The sequence below is a fragment of the Tupaia chinensis genome, unplaced genomic scaffold, assembly GCF_000334495.1.
Source record: "Tupaia chinensis unplaced genomic scaffold, TupChi_1.0 Scaffold144353_1, whole genome shotgun sequence".
Taxonomy (NCBI): Eukaryota; Metazoa; Chordata; class Mammalia; order Scandentia; family Tupaiidae; genus Tupaia; species Tupaia belangeri.
The window spans coordinates 130,545-152,804 of NW_006204213.1; the positions used below are offsets into that span (position 1 = coordinate 130,545).

Below are 22,260 nucleotides of genomic sequence, written 5' to 3' on the forward strand. Positions count from 1 at the left end.
TTCTGAACTATTCTGACTATATTATAAATATCAACGTGTTAGAGAGGTAATCCTCAATAATTATGTGGCAAAATCATGGACAGGAAAAGAACCCTTTTAACATACCAAGTTAGCCTAGGCTGTTTTCCCTTTGGTGGAAATCCTCTATGCTGGTACAAATGGACCTTCTCTTTCACTGCTCAAGAGATTGTAGATTGACAGATTGCAGGAAAACAAAATGGAATGGAAGAAGGGCAGCAGCAGAAGGGGAGAGCCGGGTTGCCTCCTCGAGTGCTCTCCTCAGTCTATGGGTCTAGATAATGCGTCTGCCCACACATTGTGGGTCATGTTTACATTTATTGAGTCAACTCTTATTTTCGCATATGACAAAACAGACTTTTTTTGGAAACAAATTGCCAAAATTATATGTAACAGAACTGTAATAAACTGACTCCCATTTTTATGCTATTGAATTGCTCTAGGTTGGGTGAAAACACATACTTCTTTCCACCTGTTACACTTTTAACACTTCACTGCCAGGAGCTTCTTTAAATCTTATCTCATACTCTTCTCTTTCCTTGCTCTCTTATTAGAAAACAGTCTCTAGAAGTTCCTGCCCCGATGATATGCAGTTTCTTCTCTCCTGATTTAGAATCTTGTCCATATCAACCTTACCGTGCATTAAAAAACATGTCATATTCTAGATACTTTGAGCTTTTATAATTAGCTTGTATTTTTGCCCTAGCATTTATTTATTTTGTTTTTATTTTAAAACAAATTATCTAGGAGGATTCCAACATTTAAACTACTGTGGTATTTGTATTCACAGTTCCCTGAATGTGGTTTCTATGGAATGTATGATAAGATCCTTTTACCGTGCATTAAAAAACATGTTATATTCTAGATACTTTGAGCTTTTATAATTAGCTTGTATTTTTGCCCTAGCATTTATTTATTTTGTTTTTATTTTAAAACAAATTATCTAGGAGGATTCCAACATTTAAACTACTGTGGTATTTGTATTCACAGTTCCCTGAATGTGGTTTCTATGGAATGTATGATAAGATCCTGCTTTTTCGCCATGACCCCACCTCTGAAAACATCCTTCAGCTGGTGAAAACGGCTAGTGATATCCAGGAAGGCGATCTTATCGAAGTGGTCTTGTCAGGTAGTATATTTTTTTTCTCTATTCATAGATGAAAATTTTGCATCTGAAGAATTTGGGGACATATGTTTTTAAGGCAACATAGAAAGCATATGTGTAACTTGGCCCCAAAAGATTTGGGGGCTCTGTCTACCTGAACCTACAAAATTATCCTGGATGAAAAGCAAAAAACACCCTGCCCTTTATTTGGATGTTTCTACCCCTAGTCCTGTCCCAATCATATCTTCCAACTTCATGCTCCCTTCCAGCCCCCAAGCACACACATATATGACTTCATTCAGCACCTTAGATTACTTAAACATTAGAAAAGAAACACAAAAAAACTCATCAGTAGTGAAGCTAAGGCAGCTGTCAGGATCGCAAATATACTGGATGCCTGGAAGCCAAGAAGTACAGTAGGAGCCATTGATGCATTACAGTCAAATGCCCAGTAGCTATGAGGTAAGCCAAGGCCATGGAGGAAGCCAGAACTCAGGAGTCATGTCAGGTCAGGTCATGTGGCACCAGTTAGCTCATTCCCGATAAATGACTTTGTTTCCCTCTGCCCACATTTATGTTTCTTGTTTAGGTTTTAGAAGTTGGTCATAGGACTGTGCCTATCAATACAGAAAAATAATGGATGTATTTAGGTTATTTTTAAAAAGTGCTAGAGAATAGCTACAATAGAGTTCCTTGTGATCATTGTCAGGACAGTGATCATAAAGATGTCAGGAGTTTTCTGGTTTAGTTTTGTTAAAAATTGAGAGACTCGGATTGCTTTTTCATTCTCTCTTTAAGCCTTCTTTGCTTGCTATTTCCTTGAAAACCGTATCTAATCATTTTCGTGAGTCTAGACTTTATATTCTCAATTGCACAACCTGTTCAGAACCCAGGACTTGAATGTATTGGTTTAAAATTGGTTTGTTTCTGTTTTATTTACTTTATTCGATCCAGTCCAATTCATTTTTTGTTTATAAAGATTGTCTACCATTGTATAAGGTTCTGAGATTGCCATATTATAATTGTATAGATGGATCCTATAAAACAACTTCTTTGCTAATTTAAAGTATTCACCTGCTGGCATGGTGGTTAAAGTGTTGGATTTCCATGTGGCTAACCATGGTTCAAGTCCTGGACCCGGCACCTTGAGAATTACGCCAGACATGTGTATATGCATGCCTGAAACTCTGGAAGGAGAAATGGAGGAGAAGGGGTTGTGATGTGACCATCCCCTTTGAAGGGTGATTTCTCACTTTCCCTCCCTCTGTCTCTCCTGCGAGTGCATGTGCCCTATGGCAAAAATCTAAAAAAGTATTAATTTTCCTTTTGTGTATGGAATTATCAGTTGCTAAATAAACAACAAAGCAAAGAAATCCATAATTTAAAAAAAATAATTTGAAGAAGTCACTTGCCTTGGGCTGGCTCTCCCTTGTCCTTTTCTTTGGCTTTTTCTGTTTGCTTATTTCATGTGGCATCTCAAAACTAGAGACTAAACATGTTGTTTTCTAAGTTTCCTGTTTCTGAACACTAGGGGCTGCCCAAAATAAATTATTCAGGGAAATCATGTACTGGATCTATTCTTGTCATAATTCATATTAAACTCGTAGCCAGACTGCTTTGCAAATAAAGTAATGTGTTTTTATGAGTCCCTTTCCCCTGTGGCGATGTCTAGAAATATATGCGGATTTTAAAAATTAAATTTTTGAGTTTATTTTTCTTTCCATTTTATTTTTGTTTTCAATCACTTTATTGTAGTAGCAGACAGACTAAATGCAACCTGGGTACGCTTGTGCTGGGGAGCTGCCTTTTTGCACACTGCCCCAGCATCAGGAAGCCGGACCTCCTCCTCCCCCAGGACCAGCTGCAGTCCACCAGAATTCCCTCACTGCAGGAGGAACAGCACTTGGCTCTTCCTTCACCATCTTTGCAAACCGAGAACTTTATACTCCACTTCTTTTGCCATCCACTCTTTACGTTCACCTCTTCTGTCCCCCTGGCCACAGCTTCTGGAAGGACATTGAAGAGCAGCACTTTTTCTCAACTGTTTTCTTAGCGTCAGACTGAGGAAGGGCACCTTTACTCTCACCAGCTGTCTTGTTTGTATTTAAAAGGTGCCATTCTATAACAATCTGATTCTAATTTTGAACCACATGATTTCACTCCCCCAGTGTCATTGGACCTTACATTTTTACATTCTGTCGTATATTCAATTATATATATCCGTGTCTGTACACACCCACGTTCTGTTACATTTAGGTCAACTATTAATATGTGAACTTTGTAGGCTGCTATTTTCTCTCAGGTCCTTTCCCCACATTAATGCTTAGCAATGCGATCTGCTCAGAAAATTTTTAAAATAGTTTTTAAAAACATTACTGGCCCTCTATATTATAGTCCTGTTTCTTTCTTATACCCTTTTTAGGTCCTCAGTCCATTGTGATGAAATGTCTGTCTGCTTTCTCCCTTTCTGCTTAGCCCCTCTGAAGATGATGCCCTATCCCCCCTAATTTAGATGGCTTTACTTTTACTTTCCTCCACTCATACATGAGGAGTTGAATGAAATGGCTCTCTTGTTCCCCATTGCTATGTGTGTGTGTGTGTACCACCTTCCTTCTGCTCCAAAGATGTCTGTCTGTCTCACTTATTACTGTCACCTTCTTCGTAATACTGCATGGAGCTGGTTTATTTCCTGGAAGACTTATTTCCACTCAGCCATGGCAATGACCAATGTTAGATTCTAATCTTACTTTCCGTTTGATGTATCCATTCCTTCTTGTGGTTAGTTTGCATATTTATGGTTCTTCTGATTTCTTACTTCTGTTTGCTGTCAGTCACCCATAGCTCTACACCTGAACTCACCAGGAGATGAGGCTCCAGAGCCATGACCGCCACATGGCCACACTCCTCCTCTCTAATACGAACCTGTCCATCTTGCCCACCTCTACCAAATGCATATTCCTGTTCTTTTCACTGTCTTCAGTCTCTAAATTCCTGACCACTTTTTGGCTTTTTTTTGTTTTGTTTTCTTTTTCTTTTTTTCTCCATAGCACGTGGCCCATTATGTGCTTGCTTAAACCACTTTTGGTACAGTCTCAATGACACTGTGTCCTCCTGTATCCTAGCAGTCCTTACTATGGCTGTCTGTAATCTGAATTATTTCATAATCCATTTTCTCATTGCTGAGTTCTGAGCCCCATGTGATTGCCAGATACACAGTCCCCTGCCTGCCTGACTAAATGTAGATCCAGCTTTTACCTGTCTTACCAATGTTTAGTGATCTTCCCTCCCCCCTCCACCATCCTTTTGCTATCATAGATGAGGTTCTCAGTAAACATGTATGAATTCACTGCTGAATTACTGGCTCTCAGATTAGAAGTTACCACATTATATAAGATTTTGTAGAAAATACTGGTTTGTTGTAAAAATATTATTTCTATTAATAGATATGTCTTCAAAAAGAAACTGAGATTCAAGTCTTCTTGCTATGTCAAGTTCTTGCTATGTCAAGTCTTCCTGCTTGTCACTGCACCAAAACAAGAAATTAGGGCCTGTGAAGTGAGCAGGATTGCGCTGCATTATAATTTGAGGCAAGACAAGTAATAGCTACTTTAGGCCATGGGTACAAGGAAGCCTCAGTCACATATTCATTCTTAACAAAGCCCCTGAAGAGAACGGTGTATTATGAGTGGCCCAAGATACATACCGTTTCTTGGAGGTGGTTAAGGATCAACTTCACCCAAATGCAGAGGATTAAAGGCTTAGGGGAACAAAACACTGATATTCCCTCTACTGATTTTTGACTTGTTCAATTACATAAGCAAACTGTGGAAATTTTCTCCTTTAAACACTATACTTTTACTACTAAATTTTATTAACCCAAATTCTCTTTTTCCTCATGCCAAATTAAATTTCACTCTGTAGTTTGAGGTAAACATAATCTGCTGCTTCTTATACTTAACTAATGTTCCACCAATAGAAACAGCTTCTGACATAAGGCTGCCTCTTTAGACAACATCATTCCTCTTGCTTATGTCATTTTTTTACTGAGACTTCTCATCTGTCTGCTACTTTGGGAGTTTAAAAAGTAACCATGCTGTTTCTGGCTAACTTGCTGATCCCCACCCCCCTCTTTCTTCTTGAAAAATAAGGCTTGTGTGAGCTAGTACATTTAAACTCAGTAAGCCAGGAAAAGATTGCTCACAAGTGGATGGATTAGGTTATGTAGAAAAAACTAATAACTGCATGGAAGTTCCCACCACTCATAGTCTCACTACTGGCAAAGTCTCTTTGTCTGTTAAGCAAAGGATAAATGTTATTACTATTGTTATGAAGCAGGAAAACACTGCAAATGGAAATTTCTCTTACAAAAGCCAAAGTCTAGTTCAAGTGTTTGGTACTGAACTATAAAAGAAAGCTCACGGACTTGATCTGAAGTGTTCTTCACAATGGGTCTCTATCAAAGCCTGGTAAGTCAGCCGTAGCAAAGAAAACGAATAACAAGACTATATTTACACAACTCACCTCTTTTTGTTTGTTTATTTTTGACTTGATCTCTGATAATTGTGTGTGTTCGTGTGTGTTTCTTGTAGGTGGTTGCTTAGAAAAGGACTACAAGAATTCCTCAGAGAAAAAAAATCATAATTTAAAGTTTGAGAGCTAACTGTTGACTCTTTCCTTCTTTTACTTCTACTGAAAATCCTTATTTTGCTTGAAATGTTTCGTTGTATTTTTACAATAGATTAGGTTGTATCATATATTTTTTGCAAGGAACTATTTTCACATGTAGTTTCTTGTTCCTCATCATTGAGAGGTGAGAGCCTCTGAAAGCTAGTACTGTAGAACGACCGTGTAGCACAGTGGTTAAGACCTGTGTGTGGAGAGCCTGATTCCACAGGGCGGGCTGAGTGGAGCCCCAGCCTCAGTGATTGGAAAAATAGATCAGATATGTGTGCATACATGACCAAGATCTGGAGGGGATGTAGAAATGGAAGAAAAATGATTATGGTGTGATTGAGACTTACTGAGGATGTTTTCTCTCTAGCATGCACACATACTCTTTGGCAAACATATATTTATATAGAATAAATAAACTAGCACTGTGACCCAGGCAAAAGATATATGCATCTGTTCTCAGGGAGTGACAGAAGAGCTGAAAATGAGGTCAGAGATACCAAGAAATATTTTAGAGGTAAAGGTTAAAGAAACATAATAGCTACTTGGATGTAGTTGATGAAGGAGAATGAGAAAATGGAGAATTAAAAGGACTTCAAGGAGAGCTACTATCACCTGAAAGTGATGACATTTCTTTTTCTCCATCCCAAGTTTTGCCCTCATACATTGTTCGCTGTGTTTGGTAAATGGTTCAGGCACTTCCCTAAAGGGCTTAAGAACTAATTTCTTGGATATGTGGTACCATTAATTTCCTTTGCGATTTTATGTGAGCTTTAGAACCTCTGAGCTTCAGGGATTTTTGTTTATTTTTAATCAAAGAGCTTATAGAGGAAAAAATTATCATACAATGTTAGTACCACATGGATTCTAAAGAAGATGTTCTTTTCAGTCTGGAACTTAAGTGTTATAGACAATCATTGAGTGTATTTACCAGGGCCAGACTACTGGGTTCCTATTCTGTCTCTATTCTTCACTACATATATTTTTGCTGAGAGATTTATTTAATCATTCTGTTTCCCATGTCCCTCATCTGTAAAATGGGGACCAATAGCACTTGCATTGTAAGATTGCTACAGAAATTAAAATAAATTACTTTGTATAAAGCCCTTCAGAGAATTTTACAATGTAACAACTACAACATAAATATTATCAATAGCTACTATGATTGCTTCTCCCCCTCATACTCTAAGCAGCCTTTGTCAGTGATGTTCGCAGTTATTAAACATAGCACAGGAGGGAATCCCAGTATGATCATTTTGAGAAATATTGAAATAAATAAAAGTAAACATTCTTTATTGCAAGAGTCTTCAGAAATTTGGTATATACCAATAATGGATAACCTTTCAGTATCATTTCCTAAATTCACTTAATCACAGAATCCTTTTTTTTTCTTTTCTTGTGAGCATTAGTGAGTCTAGGTTCAGCATTCCACACTGGAAATACCCCAGGGTTATGCCCATGAACCAGGTGGTCTGAGAGAGTATATTCAAAAGTCTCTGCACAGAGACCACTTCTATTTCATGGAGGGGAAAGATTTGAGCCATAGAAGGTAGGGACTAGGGAGAAAGAAATCTTTGTGTAAAATCCAAGCATTTTAAGCAATTACTATAACTAATCTTGTTTCTTTACAATAACTCTGGAAAGTAGAGAAGCCCCACCTCTAAAATCTGTGGAAGATTAACTTTCACCTTGTGTACATCCTGCTCAGAATAGGGGCAGTACCAGAGCTTGAATCTTAAGTGTTCAGTCACTGTTCTTGCCACTTCATCTAGTTTAATCCTTTGACCTTGAACCACTGGACAAATTCTTGAAGACTTGTTGAAGAACTCCTACAACAGCAAGACAGTTTCTATTTCAGGGAGCCATTGATGATATTTGTAATCAAACACAGCAAGATCCACTGCCGTAATTTTGATCACAGAACCATCCTCTCTTCCTCATAAGAATTCTAAGTATTTCATACATCTTCTCATATAAAGTGTAATCAGGTTAAGAAAACCCCGAAGGCTCCTCTCTACAGAACTATAGTGTAAAATATACATTAAAACAACAGTGTCACTGCTTCGCTAAAATCCATCATAATTTCACAGCTCAGGTCAAAATTGAAGTAGTGTTTTAGAGTTACTATGTTTAAGAGATCTTTATGACCATATTTTTCTTTTCTTCTTTTCTTATTTCTTTTATATATTGAATCACTATACATCACTTGGCTTGCAAAGTAATTTCTCCCAACATGAATACACTTCACACCATCCGTTGAAGGTACTATACATGCTGTCATCAACAGGCCATAATCCATTTCTGTGTCCCACAAATGACCATATTTTTTTTATACTAAGATTCAGTGCCAAAACCTTAAGCCAGAAAAAAAAAAAAGTGATAACATTCTGTTAAGGCTCTCCTTTGTTTTATAGATAGTATAAATTATTAACTTTTATGATATGTCAGTTCTATCCATTTCTATTAGATATAGTACATCACTCAGTATTGGTTTTTCTCTTTCTGAATTATAAGTGGAAAGAAAAACCCTTGAGAACAGTGCTTGGTCATTGCATTTATTATTTTCTCAAGAGTACACTATAAAGATACACTTTTGTTTGTTGGTTTTTAAGAAAGCAGAATGAATTATGGACAGCATCTTCCCAGCCCAATATCCTTAGGTAATTAAGACTGTAAAAGAGGGCCAACAGGTGGCATGATGATTAAGGTTGAGGTCTCCCATGTGTCTGACCTTGGTTCAAATCCTGGACCTGGCAGGTTGACAATCACGCCAGATACCTGTGCATGCTTGCCTCAGATCCCAGGAGGAGAATGGAGGAGAAAGAATTGCAGTGTGGCCATTCTCCCTGGGGGTTGACTTCTCACCTTCCCTCTCCCTGTCTCTCTTTGTCTCTCTGATGAGCACATGTGGCCTTTGGCAAAAACATTCAAAACAAAACAAAAACGAGTGTAAAAGGTCTGACCTTTAATTCCAAATTTATATTTCTTTGTAGTTGTTCTTGGACATCTAAATGTCCCAGGCTGAATAGTACCAATTTCTGTCCAACTTTAGTTGCAATTATCTGTGTGGGTGATTTTGTAACAATGGAAAATTTAAATGTAAGATTATAGGTCATTCTTTTCTTCTAAATATGGTATATGTTAAGTGTGTCTTCAGCATTTCCTTTTTCTCTTTCCATTCTTACCTTCCAAATCAGCCTGGTTTTAGTTTCTTTATGCCACACTAAGCCATTTTCCTGGAGAAGAAAATGCAGAACATGCAGATCAGAATGTTTCCATGAACTTCCCTGTCTTCTCTGTTTGTGACCTCAAACTTTCATATTTTTCTTTGTCATCCATCTATGAAGTGGATTCCTCAAGGGGATATCACACCGTAGTGCTTTGCTTCTCTCTCTCTCTCTCTCTCTCTCTCTTTTTTTTAACCCCAAGTACACCTAAATTCAAGAGAGAGAGAGAGAACTCATTCTCTCCAGTCAGATTGGGACTTGGACAAACTCTAAAGTGTTCTTTGAAGTCTCTTACTTCATATGAAAATTTTACACACATTTCACATTTTGTTTCAGTATAAATATCTGGTTGTTTAATTTTTAATATATAATATTCCTTCCCCCATGTTTTCTTCAGCAAATGATAGTGATGGTGCTATAAGGATATATATATAGTACATATGATGTGCCAGGCACCGTTCTAAGCACTTCACATATGGTAATGCAGAGATATGCATCATACTCATATATGGTCCATCTCTGTAGAACTTTAGTTTGAAAAATATAAGTTACCCTCATCTCCTGAGTCTTGACCCATCACTTGTAAAATAGGAATAATAAAATTTCCAATGTAGGGTTGGGTGGTCGATTTTATGAGCGTAAACATAAAGGATATACTACACCAAATACCTGGCAAATGTGGAGTGCTCAACCATCTCAACTCCTTCTTTTAGTCTGGCCTTTTGCTCTCTCCTACATATTGCCAAAACCTATTTTTAGGATATTAATTATTTACAGAAAACTAGTCCTGCATTCAAAATGGTGTAGTTTCTTTCACATTTCTAATGTAAAGCGAGACCCAATTGACAGAATACAAATTGGTTCTACCTCTAATTTCTATGATTTCTGGATTGTACTCATTACCGTGACCAAGTAATCCCATTTGTCACTGGACTCAATGCACACTTTCTTAAATTAGTTTTCCCAGCCATTGTTCTTTTCTTCCTAAATATTCTTGCTTTCTTTCTAAAGTGCATTTAGTACTCACTTTTTTTTCTTTTTTGGGGGAGAGATTTTCGCTATAGGGCACGTGCACTCGCCAGACAGACAGAGAGAGACAAAGATACAGAAAGCGAGAAATCACCCCCCAGGGGGGATGGCCACACCGCAGTCCCTTCTCCTCCATTCTCCTCTCGGGATCTTGGGCACGCACACACACGTGCCTGGTGTGAGTTTTAAGCCACCAGGTCCGGGACACGAACCGCGGTCGACTACGTGGGAGTCCAGTGACATAGCCATTACGCTAACTGCTGGTCCCCAGTACTCACTTTTTTGATGGCACCTCTTCAATATTAATCTCACGTGACTCCAATTTACACATTGTCACTTTCTCTGTGGAGTCTCTGTGCTCTTGTATTTGAATTGGAGCTCCTAAGTGATGACTCAGAAACTGAGCTCGAGCTCTGGATCTTCTGTTGCAGAGTCTGGAATAAATAAAGACTGACATCCTGAGGTTCTGGCTAACCTTTCCTGCTGCTCCTCTTCCCCCTGCTCCCCACATTGGAGCTCAGTAGTATTACCCATCTAGCAGAACAGCTGTCTCTGCCTAGGGTTCAGCTGGCAAGACCTGTAGGAAAAGTTGAGTCATGTGTTCCAGAACTGGAGTCTAAATCTCCATAGATCTGTCAGTGTACATACTGTGGTTTTCAGAGAGGGACATATCAAACTCCTCCTCTCCACAGAATTAGCCTAAGGCCTTGGCTTCGGCATCTGGCAAGTGGACATCCAGCCAGAAATCATAGTTTCTCCATCCTGTCTCTTTTCATCTCTTATGGTGCTAATTGAGGACAGTATTATAACTGTCATCCAGATAAACAAGAAAGGAACACAGGGGCAATGAAACCATATAAGAAGGACGTTCTGTCTGTATTCTTCAGTCACCATAGAACCCCAGATTCCTTATTTTTGCATCTTAGGTTGGAGGTTTAACAGTCTCATGTACATAAATCTAATCCTGTTAGGGTCTTGATGGTACAACAGGAAATCAGAGGACTTTGCTTAGTAAGAATTTTTCTAGAAGATATAGAATGCTATTAACTTGTTCTTTTTGCCTTTTTACATGAATTGGTTTATAAAATGCATGCAAGGGAAAAAAAAAACATTTTAAGGTTTTTGTCATAGGGCATGTATGTTTGCCAGAGAGAGAAAGACAAAGGGAAAGTGAGAAATTACCTCCCCAGGGGGTATGGCCATGCTGCAATCCCTTCTCCTCCATTCTCTTCCTAGGATTTTGTACACACACACACACACACGCACCTGACATGATTTTTCAAAATGCTGTGTCTGGGACTCGGACTACAGTTGGTCATGTAGGAGTTTAGTAACTTAACCACCACTCCACCTGCTGGTTCCAAGAGAAGCCTTCCTAATCTACCTTATATACAAGTTTTGTCTCTGAATTTTTTGAGACTTGTTTAAAAAAAATCACACTCCACATCAAAAATAAAGAATTGATACATTGGAGGTACTGAAATGGAGAAGTTACAAAATTTGACTATTAAATGAAAAATGTTTTACAGTAACACTATCTTGTAAATAAATATTCCTTTGACTTGCTTTGATTTTTTTTGTTTGTTTTTTTAGGTCAGAATCTCTTAAATTACTAGTTTTTGCTGAGTTGGGCAATAAGAATTTTTGTGCTCTAGACATACTAGAGAATAAGAATACTGGGGTTTTTATTTTGTCTATTTATTATAAAAATAGGAATTTCGCTGATGAAAATTGCCTGAGATCTATGCCGTTACACCATTCCACTAGATTTGTACTGTTCAGTGTGGTAGCCAGTAGCCACATTTGGCTGTTTACTATTAAATTAATTAAAATGAAGGAAAATGCAAGTTCAGTTCCTCAGTAGAACTAGCCATATTTTAAGTGTTCAATGGACACATATGTTTTTAGTAGCTGCCATTTCTAGGTAGGATATTTTCACCATTACAAAACAGTTTAATGCAGGGGCCAGCAGGTGGCATGGTGTTGAGGTGCTGTACTCCAATTCAATGGTTAGCTAGATAAGCTAAATTTTATCTCAGAAGATACCTCTGGGATCACAACTGCACACACACATCCTGCAGAAATGGTATTACTGCATCTATGACCATTCTACCTTGAACAGGCCTGATCGCATTTTCAAAAGCTAATCAGGGTCAGGCCTGGTTAGTTCTTGGAAGCGAGTAATACTTTTACTTAAAGGAGCAAGGAGCTTTGGATATGACATATTGACGGATGTTAACAATAGATTTTTAAATTGGTAGCATTTTCATTGCAGAAATCTCATTAGAGAAATTGTCCACTATATCATCCTGTGACTTCCTTATAGGATAAATTCTCCAAGACTTCAGTACTCTAGATTGTTTTCTTGTATGAGTAACCTTACTCTTAAGACTCTTCATTATTCTTCTTGGCCTTTGACTCTCAAATCTGAATTCACAGGACACTTTTCATAATGTCACAAGTCAATCTAAATTCCTCACTATACTAATTCTTTGTATTTGGCATGATATTAAATTCCTCTGTGGTTTCTTAATTTCTTCCTTCCTTTCTTTCTTTTTATCTTTCTTTCCTTCTTTCAAGATATTTTTGCTATAGGGCACGTGAGCACGTCAGGGAAACAGAAAACAAGACATCAACCCCCAGGGGGTATGGCCACACCAAAATCCCTTCTCCTCCAGTCTCCTCTTAGGATTTTGGGCACACACACATATGTGTCTGTGTGAGTTTTAAGCCACCCAGTTAGGACTCAAACCAGGCTCTACTATGTGGGAGTCTAGCGACATAACCATTACGCCATCTGCCTGTCCCGGTTTCTTAATTTCTTTACCTTATTCTATTATGTGCTACACAGAATATAAATGTGCATGTTAAAATGTGCACGTTTGGATCCAAACTGACTGCCTTAAAGTATCAGTTGTCCCATTTACTAGCTGTATGGTATTGGGAAAAGCTATTTATTCTTTGATTCCAGAGTGTCTTCATCTTCAGATTGAGGACTGACCCTATTAATAATGTAGAACGTCTAGCACACATTGTCAAGGACATGAGTCTTATATAGTCATTTCTTAATAAAAAGAGACAGGGAAAGTAGATATGAGAAAAGGAAGGAAATAGGTCAGGAAGAGTGTATAGATTATTTATATAATTTATGAATGGTTTTGTTTCTCTATTTTATCTCACAAAGTATGTGATGCAAATTATGATGGCTTACTGGCATTTGATAGAAAGTGGATGGCTATGGAAGATTTAATGCTAAGCAAAGTAAACCAGACTTCGAAACATAGGCATTGTGCGTTCCCATGTAACATATACTGAATGTTACACTCCATGGCAGAAACTGAAAGATTGGAAGGCATAGAAGCATGGGCAGCAACTGTGCATACCAGAGCGAGTTTGGGAGCAGTGCAGAAAAAGATGAAGAGAAAAGTCAAAGGGGAAAATCAAAAAAGACAGAAAAACATTCAGTGGACAAGAAAATGGAAAAGTATTGGTTGATGACAAAGTGTATGATCATTTTTTTGAGTGGATAAACAGTTTATTCATGCTGAGAAAGTTTTCAATATTGTAAAGATCTACAGTGATTATAAAAAAATAAGAAAAAAATAATGGAAGTTTTTAAAAAGAGCGGGTCATTAGAAAAGTCACGACACATTTTTGCACAGAAAAATATGTCATGACTTTTCCAGCAACCCAGAATATAATAAAATGTTAGTGATTGATAGTAGATGTTTTGTAAGTTAGAAAAGACATTTAGTCAAGTGTGTAAATTCAAGAATATTCACTTTTTAAGAAGTAATATAGCTTTATCCCTATACTTTAGATAAACTGCTTGAATCAGGAAAACCTGGTTTTGAAGGCCAAATGTTTATTTGGTAAATTCCCTGATGCTTACTCTTAGGAAAATCATCTTTCTGGGTTTTGGGGAAATTTACATAGAAGCATTCTGAATGTATTTTTTAAAAAATGTATTGATCATGACTGATCAAATGAAGATCAATATTAACCAAGATTGTTTCATGTTATTACGTGGGTGGATTCTCGTTTGGAGTATGAGGACATTTTGGAGTGCCTTTTGACTTCTTCCTGGGCAATGATCCCCTCGGTAAGAGAAAAAAAATCATAACACATGTTTTGTTTTCATATGCAGTTTTCTCTTTCTCTGTGCAAATACACTCACACAGACACTTACTCACACACAAACACATACTCTCTCTCTCACACACACACACACACACACACACACACACAACTTGCCAGAAGGGACTAAAGGGATGAAAGGCAAAATTGTCTATTTGTGTGTACCATCAAAATCAGTGAAATGAAGTCAAGGAAGCCTGCATTCACAAAGACCAGTTTGGGTATGGCTACTCAGTGGCCATCTGAAGACTTCACTGGACATGAATGATCTTGTTTGAGGTAGAAACTTGGGCTTCATTTGAAAATCTGCCAAGTATCTCTTTTTAATGTTTCGTGATTGGTGGCACATAGCACTTCAGTTCAATAACTCAGCCGTGCCACCATCTGCCCAGCACTCTCATTCTGCTGGTTGGCATGTCATTTATTTGCTTTTAACATGCAGCCCATATAAAAATCCCTCATAATCTGCCAAAATTAGAAATGCAGCTGTTTTAAGTCTTAAACAGCAATAGCACTATTCATAATGCCAGAGTGGAGGAATAAAATATATGAATGTATTTGAAAAGAGCAATATCAGGCCAGAATGTATTCGTACCTTCACTTTTTAAAGTACATTAAGGACCTCTGTAGTCTATTACCCATGCTGACTTAAGGCTTAAAGTAATGTCATCACATAAAACACGTAAATACACCAAATATCTTCTTTACTACATATATTTTAATTGCCAGAATTGTGATTTGAATCAGCTGGGGTTTTTTTACAGTTTTGTTTTGTTTTGATTTTTGTTTTGCTTGTTATGAACCAATTTCAGCCATTCATTTTCTAGAAAACAAAAAATATCTAGCTAACCCTTGGTCTCATCTAATTCTTTTTATTTTCCTCAGAAATTTTTGAGGTTATGATTATTTTTAACTTATTAATCTGGAGAACATTTATTATATTAAGCTATGTGAAGAATTCTCAATGACACCAAGCAGTCGCTCCCCAATTTAAAAAACAAACAAACAAAAGGGTGAAGAGGAAAACAGTGTGATGTCAAAAACCAAAAACAAGAAAAAACAAATAAAAAGCAACCATTTGTTTCACTATGTTATCTATAATCAGGTTATTTAAGAGTTTTAGCTATTAGAAAAGAACAAAGCTCTGGTATGGTTCATTCTGTCCAAACTGCTCTCCCCGCCATCCCACATTTTTTTTTTCATAGTGACTAGACATACCTTTCCTGAAATTAATGTTGAGTAGTTTGAAATTGGTTTGCCTTATCCTTTACTCTTTGATATTCATATAAATTTAAAGGTCTAAATTGAATTCACTTGGCTGTGTGTTAATGTTGATCCCACATGAGATATTTTACCAAGTGAATTTCACACACTTAAAAAGTCATTCACATTTGTGAGAATTGACCTGTAAATCATTATTTGCTTCCTGTGGAGACAGGGCATGAAAAGTAACAACTGAACATGACACCAACTTGCTAAAATAGATTTACTTGACATGCATTTATCTTGCCTCTCCATCAAGATTAATAGTACTAAAGAGAGCCTGTAAACTATGGTTCTTAAACAGTCCATGTCACAATTAGCTTGGTGCCAGATACACGGTAGTCACTCTGAAAATATTTGTTCATGATGAATATGCTTTTCTTGGCAATGTTACATTTTATAATTGGATTGCAATTTGAAAGAAAAAAATTAATTTGGGTTTTAAGAAGTTAGTATATTTGGAAAATTCCAAAGTTAAGATACCATGAATCTAGCTGTTTCATTTTGTATGTAGTGATTTTTAACCACTAATGAAGGAGAAAAAAATGCATCATACCAATGTCTTACTTCCCTCTTTCAGTACATTGTGATGTGTTGGATCTAGCTTTATAGCTGTGAAAGTTACCTTAATTCCTAACATTGCGGTGTAGCTGTAAGTTATTGTGATCTTAGGTTTATTAAGTTAAAATACTACTTTTACTTTACACTAAATGGATAGTCCTAGCCTCTCCTACTCTTTAGAGCACATTAGATTTTATGGCTTGATTTATGACAATTATTATAAAAATCTAATGAAAAATATTTATTTCATTCTATAGCCTTGACATACAACCTTTTCTTCCTAGAAGACACATTTGAAATTTATATATTGAGCCAGATCGATTCACCTCATTGTCCTTCAAGGTCAATGCAATCTCAGGATTATCTCATGTGTAAATCTCTACTTTTACTGGTTTTATACTTTGAAAAACATTTAGTGCTGAGCAGAGGTCTTGGTTTGTCGTCTCTAATGACTGAAATCTATTTTTGGTGTCTGGAGTACTTAACATGCAGAAGGAAGGAGACAAGTACAAATGCATCTTCCTAGCTTTGAAATCAAATTGCCCTTCATAGATGATTCGACTCTAAGAAGGGTGTCAGTAGTCAAATCCTATATATCTTTTTAAACAAACATTTATTTTGGATTATTTTGAGGTTCACAGAAGAGTAGCAAAGATAGTACAGAGTTCGTCTTGCCCTGATTTAGCCTCCCCTAATAGTATCAACTTTCATTGTCATGATATATTTGTCAATATTAAGAAATCAACATAGGCATATGATTTGAACTTACCAATTTTTCTATTAATAGCCTATTTCTGTCCCAGGACCCAGTCTAGAATACTGCATTGCACTGAGTTGTCCTATCTCCTTAGTCTTCTCTGGTCTGTGACAGCTTTTCACTTTTCTTGTTTTTCATGACCTTAATAGTGTTAAGGAATACAGGCTAGGTATCCTATAGAAGGTTCCCTGTTCTGGGTTTATCTGTTTTCTCATGATTAATCTGAGGTTAAAGACTTAGGAGAAGAAGCGCAACAAGGTGAAGTACCTGTTTTATCACATCACCTCAGCACTACACGGATATCATGTAGCATCACTGATACTGTTAAACTTCATCACTTGGTTAAGGCCATATTTGCCAGGTTTCTCCACTGTAAAGTTGTTATTTTTCCCTTTTATTACTGTGTCACTAAGTGTAGTCTACTCTCAAAGTGGGAGAATAAACTCCAACCTCTAGAGGGGAGAATATCCACATATAATAAATGAAATTCTTCTATGAAGATTTGTCTCATTTCTGCTTATTCACTTAAAACCCAATTTTAGCTCTTTAGTACATTTGATAACATACATTCTGATGGGGGGCCAGCAGGTGGCGTGGTGGTTAAGGCGCTAGAATTCCCACATGGCCAACTGTGGTTCAAGTCCCAGACCTGGTGACTTTCTCTCTCTCTCTCTCTGTCTCTCTCTATTTCTTTGATAAAACTCATGCAAAAAAATAATAATAATTAAATAAAAATAAATAATTCTTTTTAAAAAGATACATTCTAATGCCAGTTGTCATAGTGTTATTTTTAAGTTAAGATTTTCTCACTAAACATACAAGAAAGTACATACATATGTACATACATACAGACACAGTTTAAAGATGTCATTGTGATCACTACTGAGTATTAGTAAAAGCAACCATTATTGCTACTTTTACATGTCATCGTGGCTGTGCTCAAGATGCCCAAATATTTGTTAAATATTATTCTGGGTGTGTCTGAGAAGGGTTGCTGAATGAGATTAACTTTTAGATTGGTCGGCTGAGTAAGGCAGACTGCCCACTGTAATGTGGGTGAGTGTCGACCAGTTCATTGCCGGCCTTTACAGAACAGAAAGGCTGAGTAAGGAGGCTTTGCTCTCTCTGCCTGATATCTTCAAACCGAGGCATCAACCTTCTTACTTCTTCTTCCAAATCTGATCTGGAACTATGCCATTGCTACACCTGGGTCTCCAGTTTGCTGGCTTCAGATCTTGGGGCTTGACAGCCTCCATCATCATGTAAGTTCCTTATAATAAATGTCTTTGCACATCTATTTCTAGCCATCCTATTGGTTTTCTTTCCCTGGATGTTCCTGACTAATAACACCCACCATCCCACTGAAGAATGAAAATAATACTGTACCCCTCAATAACTTCTTTGCACCTCTTTTTGGTTTCTGTCCTTTTCTACCATCTTGAAATTTGTTTTAATCATATCCTTGTATTTACTGTTTTATATATGGGATTGCTTCTCAGCCTTTTAGATGAGTTCAAGTGTATTGTTTATATGGTATTATTTTAAAACTTACAAATGGGAATTCTTCTAGGATGATTAAGAAGGTATGGCTACAGGGCCAGCAGGTGGTGTGATAAGGATGCTGGACTCCCACATGGCCAACCATAGTCTGAGTCCCGGACCTGGTGGCTTGCTTTCTTATTCTCTTTCTCTCACTCACTCTGTCTCTCCCTGGTCAACTTAAAATAAATAAAGTTAAATAAAATAATTCTTAAAAAGAAAAAGAAGGTATGGCTCTTATGGCAACAAAAAACTGTAAAATTGTTGTTTTACACTTTTAATTTTTCCCTTTTATTTAGGAGCATAAATTACATATCTTCCTTAATTCTTTCCTAGTAATAATAATAATGATAATAAAACTTAAACTGTTTACTGAATAAAGATTTAGGGAACAACTTTATTCCATAACTCATTTCCTTTTGATGCAGGTACTAATCGATAGTTCTTCTCTGTGGATCTGAATTTGACATAAACAAAGGGAATTTGGTGAATAACAACTTTCAAGATTTGTAGTATAAACTGAAAAAGTATAACACATTTACACATGGTAAAAGTTAATATATTGTATAAAAATGTGTCTTGCAGTAACTCTGAAAGTCTTTACTGTCTTGTAGAAGCAATGATTGTAGCAACATCTATTTAAAGACTTAACTTAAAATAAAAAACATAACTAGTTTATAAGGATGCTTGATCTCCTTACCTTACTGAGACTAATGGGTCAGAACAAAATGTTTAGACAAACCTCTTATTTGGTTTCATGGTCACCATATAAATCATAAAATGAGGTTATTTTTAAAGTTCAGATGAATATACACTTAGAACAATAGTCATACAGTCACTAAAATGAAGACTGATAGAGTTCAAATCCTAACAGTTACTCAACTCTTTATTTTATTTAAATTCTTCCACTAAAGAGATAAAAGTAATCTTAATCCCATTTCGTTATGTCATTCTTAAGTATTCAGTCCTTTTTCTTCTAGGATATGTTTTCACAGCTCTTTAAACTCTCTGTTTGCCTAAAGATTATTTGAGGGTGTGATTTAGTTATCTGATTAAATCGGCCTTCTTAATGTCTTTTTATCTGCCTGATGAGGGCATACCTATATGTTAATCTATTAAATAAAAATGATAAACATAGTAGAAAGTTATTAAGCAACTTATTAAGCAACATCTATGTCTCCAATAAGAGGTGAGCCTCCAGATGGGAGACTGACAGATTGATGTGTGATGGTCAGTTGGAGATGCAAAGCAGAAGAAATAAGCAGTTGATGAAGATTGAGATGTCAGGAGCCAAATATTTTCAAGATGTCATGACAGGATCGGTAATGTAGTAGTCTCAAAGATGTATCCTGGTGGTTATTTTGTGATGATGACTAAGAAACAAATCCAGGAAGGTATATCGTCATTCAAGAAGTCAATAGAAGCAGTCGGGAGTCAGGAGTGTAGGGGGAAATTACTAATAGCATGAAGTTGCCAAGTAATGAGCTGTGTAAACAAACAGGGTGTTGATCCCTGAACCACAGAAAAGTGTCTGAAATGTAATATATGAACTAATTTGAAAGTGAATTGTTAGCAGGTTTTTGTTGTTGAGTCTGGGAAGGAACTGAGGAGAGGTGGATGAGGCTGAATTTAGAGATATGTACCCTTTATTTTGCTATTGTTCAATTTTTTTTTTTTTTTTAAAGAGAGATGTTTGTTACAGGGCACATGCACTCCCCAAAGAAACAGAGATAGAAAACAAGAAATTATTCCCCCCCTTACCCCACCCCAGTAGGGGATGGCTATGCTACAGTCCCTTCTCCTCCATTCCCTCTTTGGCATTTTGGACAGGCACACAGGTGGCGGGCGTGAGTTTCAAGCAGCCGGGTTAGGGGCTGAAACTGCCATTAACCATGGGGGAGTCCAGCGCCTTAACTACTGCACCACCTGCTGGCTCCAGCTATTGTTTAATTTTTTTTTTTTCTCTGCGTGCTATTACTTTTCCTCACTTGTAAACTTCTTGATGGGCAGCTGCATTTTCCTTCTTTATTGCTGCTAGAACAGAGTCTGAGAACTAGTAACTCAATAACATTAAATGAATGGAAGACTGAGTGAATCTAATAAATCAAGTTTTAGTTACTATTACCTTCTACTAAATATTTACACTGCTTATTCTAATTGCTAGTCCAAGTACCATATTCTCCCACGCATATCACTGAAACAGCTTTCTAGGTGGTTTCCTTTCCTCTAGTCTTATTCCTTGTCATCCGCTCTCTTGTGTTTACAACAGTGGGAAGCTCTAGAGCTTAAATGGGATCATGGCATTCTATTCTATAAAACCCTTCAACAGCATAGGAATACATGCTCCTTATATGACTTTTGAAACTGTGGTGACAGGGGGTGGGGGAATGATTGATGGTGTAGTGATAAAAAGTGATTCTCTTTAAGGGCCGAACCACAAGGAAAGGTCCTGAGTTTGCATCTGGAAACCTCCCTAAGAACGTCAGGTTCACATGTGTCCATTATCCAAACTGGCTGGGGATGGAGTGGATTGCAGCGTAACTCCCTGTTGAGGGTACCCCTTTGGCTCTCTCACTAATGGGAGAAATAAATAATTGCCTTTTTAAAATATGACATAGAAGCTGTTTGTGATTTGGTTCCTGCCAGTTTTTCCAATCACGTGGTTCCCCCCTCTACTCCTTACCCTATCCAACTCTAATATATGACAATAGGAGATTCTTAGATTTCTTCCAATATATTTTTAACACCCTGTTTTGCTTCCAGTGCCCTCTTACACTTGCTAGTTTACCTGTACTATACATAGGCATCGCCATACTTTTTGGTTTGCTTGGTGAAGTTCTGTTCATCGTTTATGACTGAGCACATATGTCCTCCTTCAAGAAGTCTTGCCTAAAATACAAAGTTTGTATCAGGCAGCTCTTCCTACCAGGTGCTCCCTTTTTTAACATTTATCACACTCTGTTTATAATTCCACACATACTGGTTTTCTAGAGGATGATATTCTGTGAAGGAATGGGCAGTGGTTATCTAATTTTGTAAGTGTAATGACATCGTATGGTTTTGGGGTAAAGAATACATGGGATATTTACATTTACATGTTTTAACCTTTCTTCTTCTCATCATCTCCAGTGCCTTGTGCAATATCTGGCAGTAAATGTGACTAAATAGTTATTGTTGACTAAGAGCCAGATCCACATGGCTGACTTTAAATCCCAGCCTTAGTAGCTTGAAAAACATGCTGGTTTTGTGTGAGAGTGAACTCCAATTCCTGACGGATGGAGAAATGGAGGGAAAAGGATTTAGGTATGACCATGCTCCGTTGGGGGATTCTCTCTCTCTCTCTCTGGCAAGCACACATTTCTTCTGGCAGTGGTAATTCAGATTATCCTCTTTTGAGGATATATGTCAATCTGGCAATGCTACTGCTACTACTCATAAAATAATTATTGAATGTATTACACTTCCAGACTCATTGTTATCCTGGCACTTATGGCAGATTTGAGATTAAATTTGATATGGCAGATACTCACTTTAGAACATTATTTTCTGTCAATTCAAAGGGAAAAGTCTTTTAAAGGCTGTTCATGTGGGCTTTTTAAGCTTATCACTTTAACAGCATCTAACACAATTTCCTGGAGAATGCTCATTAGTGAACAAGAATTAAGAACATATGGATTAAATGTCCATTGTAGTTCAAAGACTTAAAAAAGAAACAGGGAAACTGATTTTAAAAATGAGGAAAAGGATTTGTATAGAAATTTCTCCAAAGAAGATAAACAAATGACCAGAAAGCATATGAAAAGATGCTCATTACTAGTCATTAGGGGTATGGAAGTCAAAAGCACAATGAGATAGCATTTCATCCCCACTAAGATGGTTATAATCAAACACACAGTTAAGTTTTGGCAGAACATGGAAAAATTATAACCTGCATAAACTGCCGATGAAAATAT

The 22,260-nt window shown here is 37.1% G+C and overlaps 1 protein-coding gene across 2 annotated transcripts in view; it reads left to right on the top strand.

The window, feature by feature from the left end:
• The first annotated feature begins 1,012 nt into the window (after window positions 1-1,012).
• The window catches only part of PRKD1 (protein kinase D1), a 175,456-nt gene continuing 154,208 nt past the window's right edge, over window positions 1,013-22,260 (top strand). For both annotated transcript variants that reach the window (XM_027767664.1, XM_027767665.1), the window contains exon 1: window positions 1,013-1,147. In XM_027767664.1, the coding sequence (XP_027623465.1) occupies window positions 1,033-1,147 (115 nt within the window). In that variant the 5' untranslated portion in view covers window positions 1,013-1,032. The remainder of the gene's footprint in view (window positions 1,148-22,260) is intronic.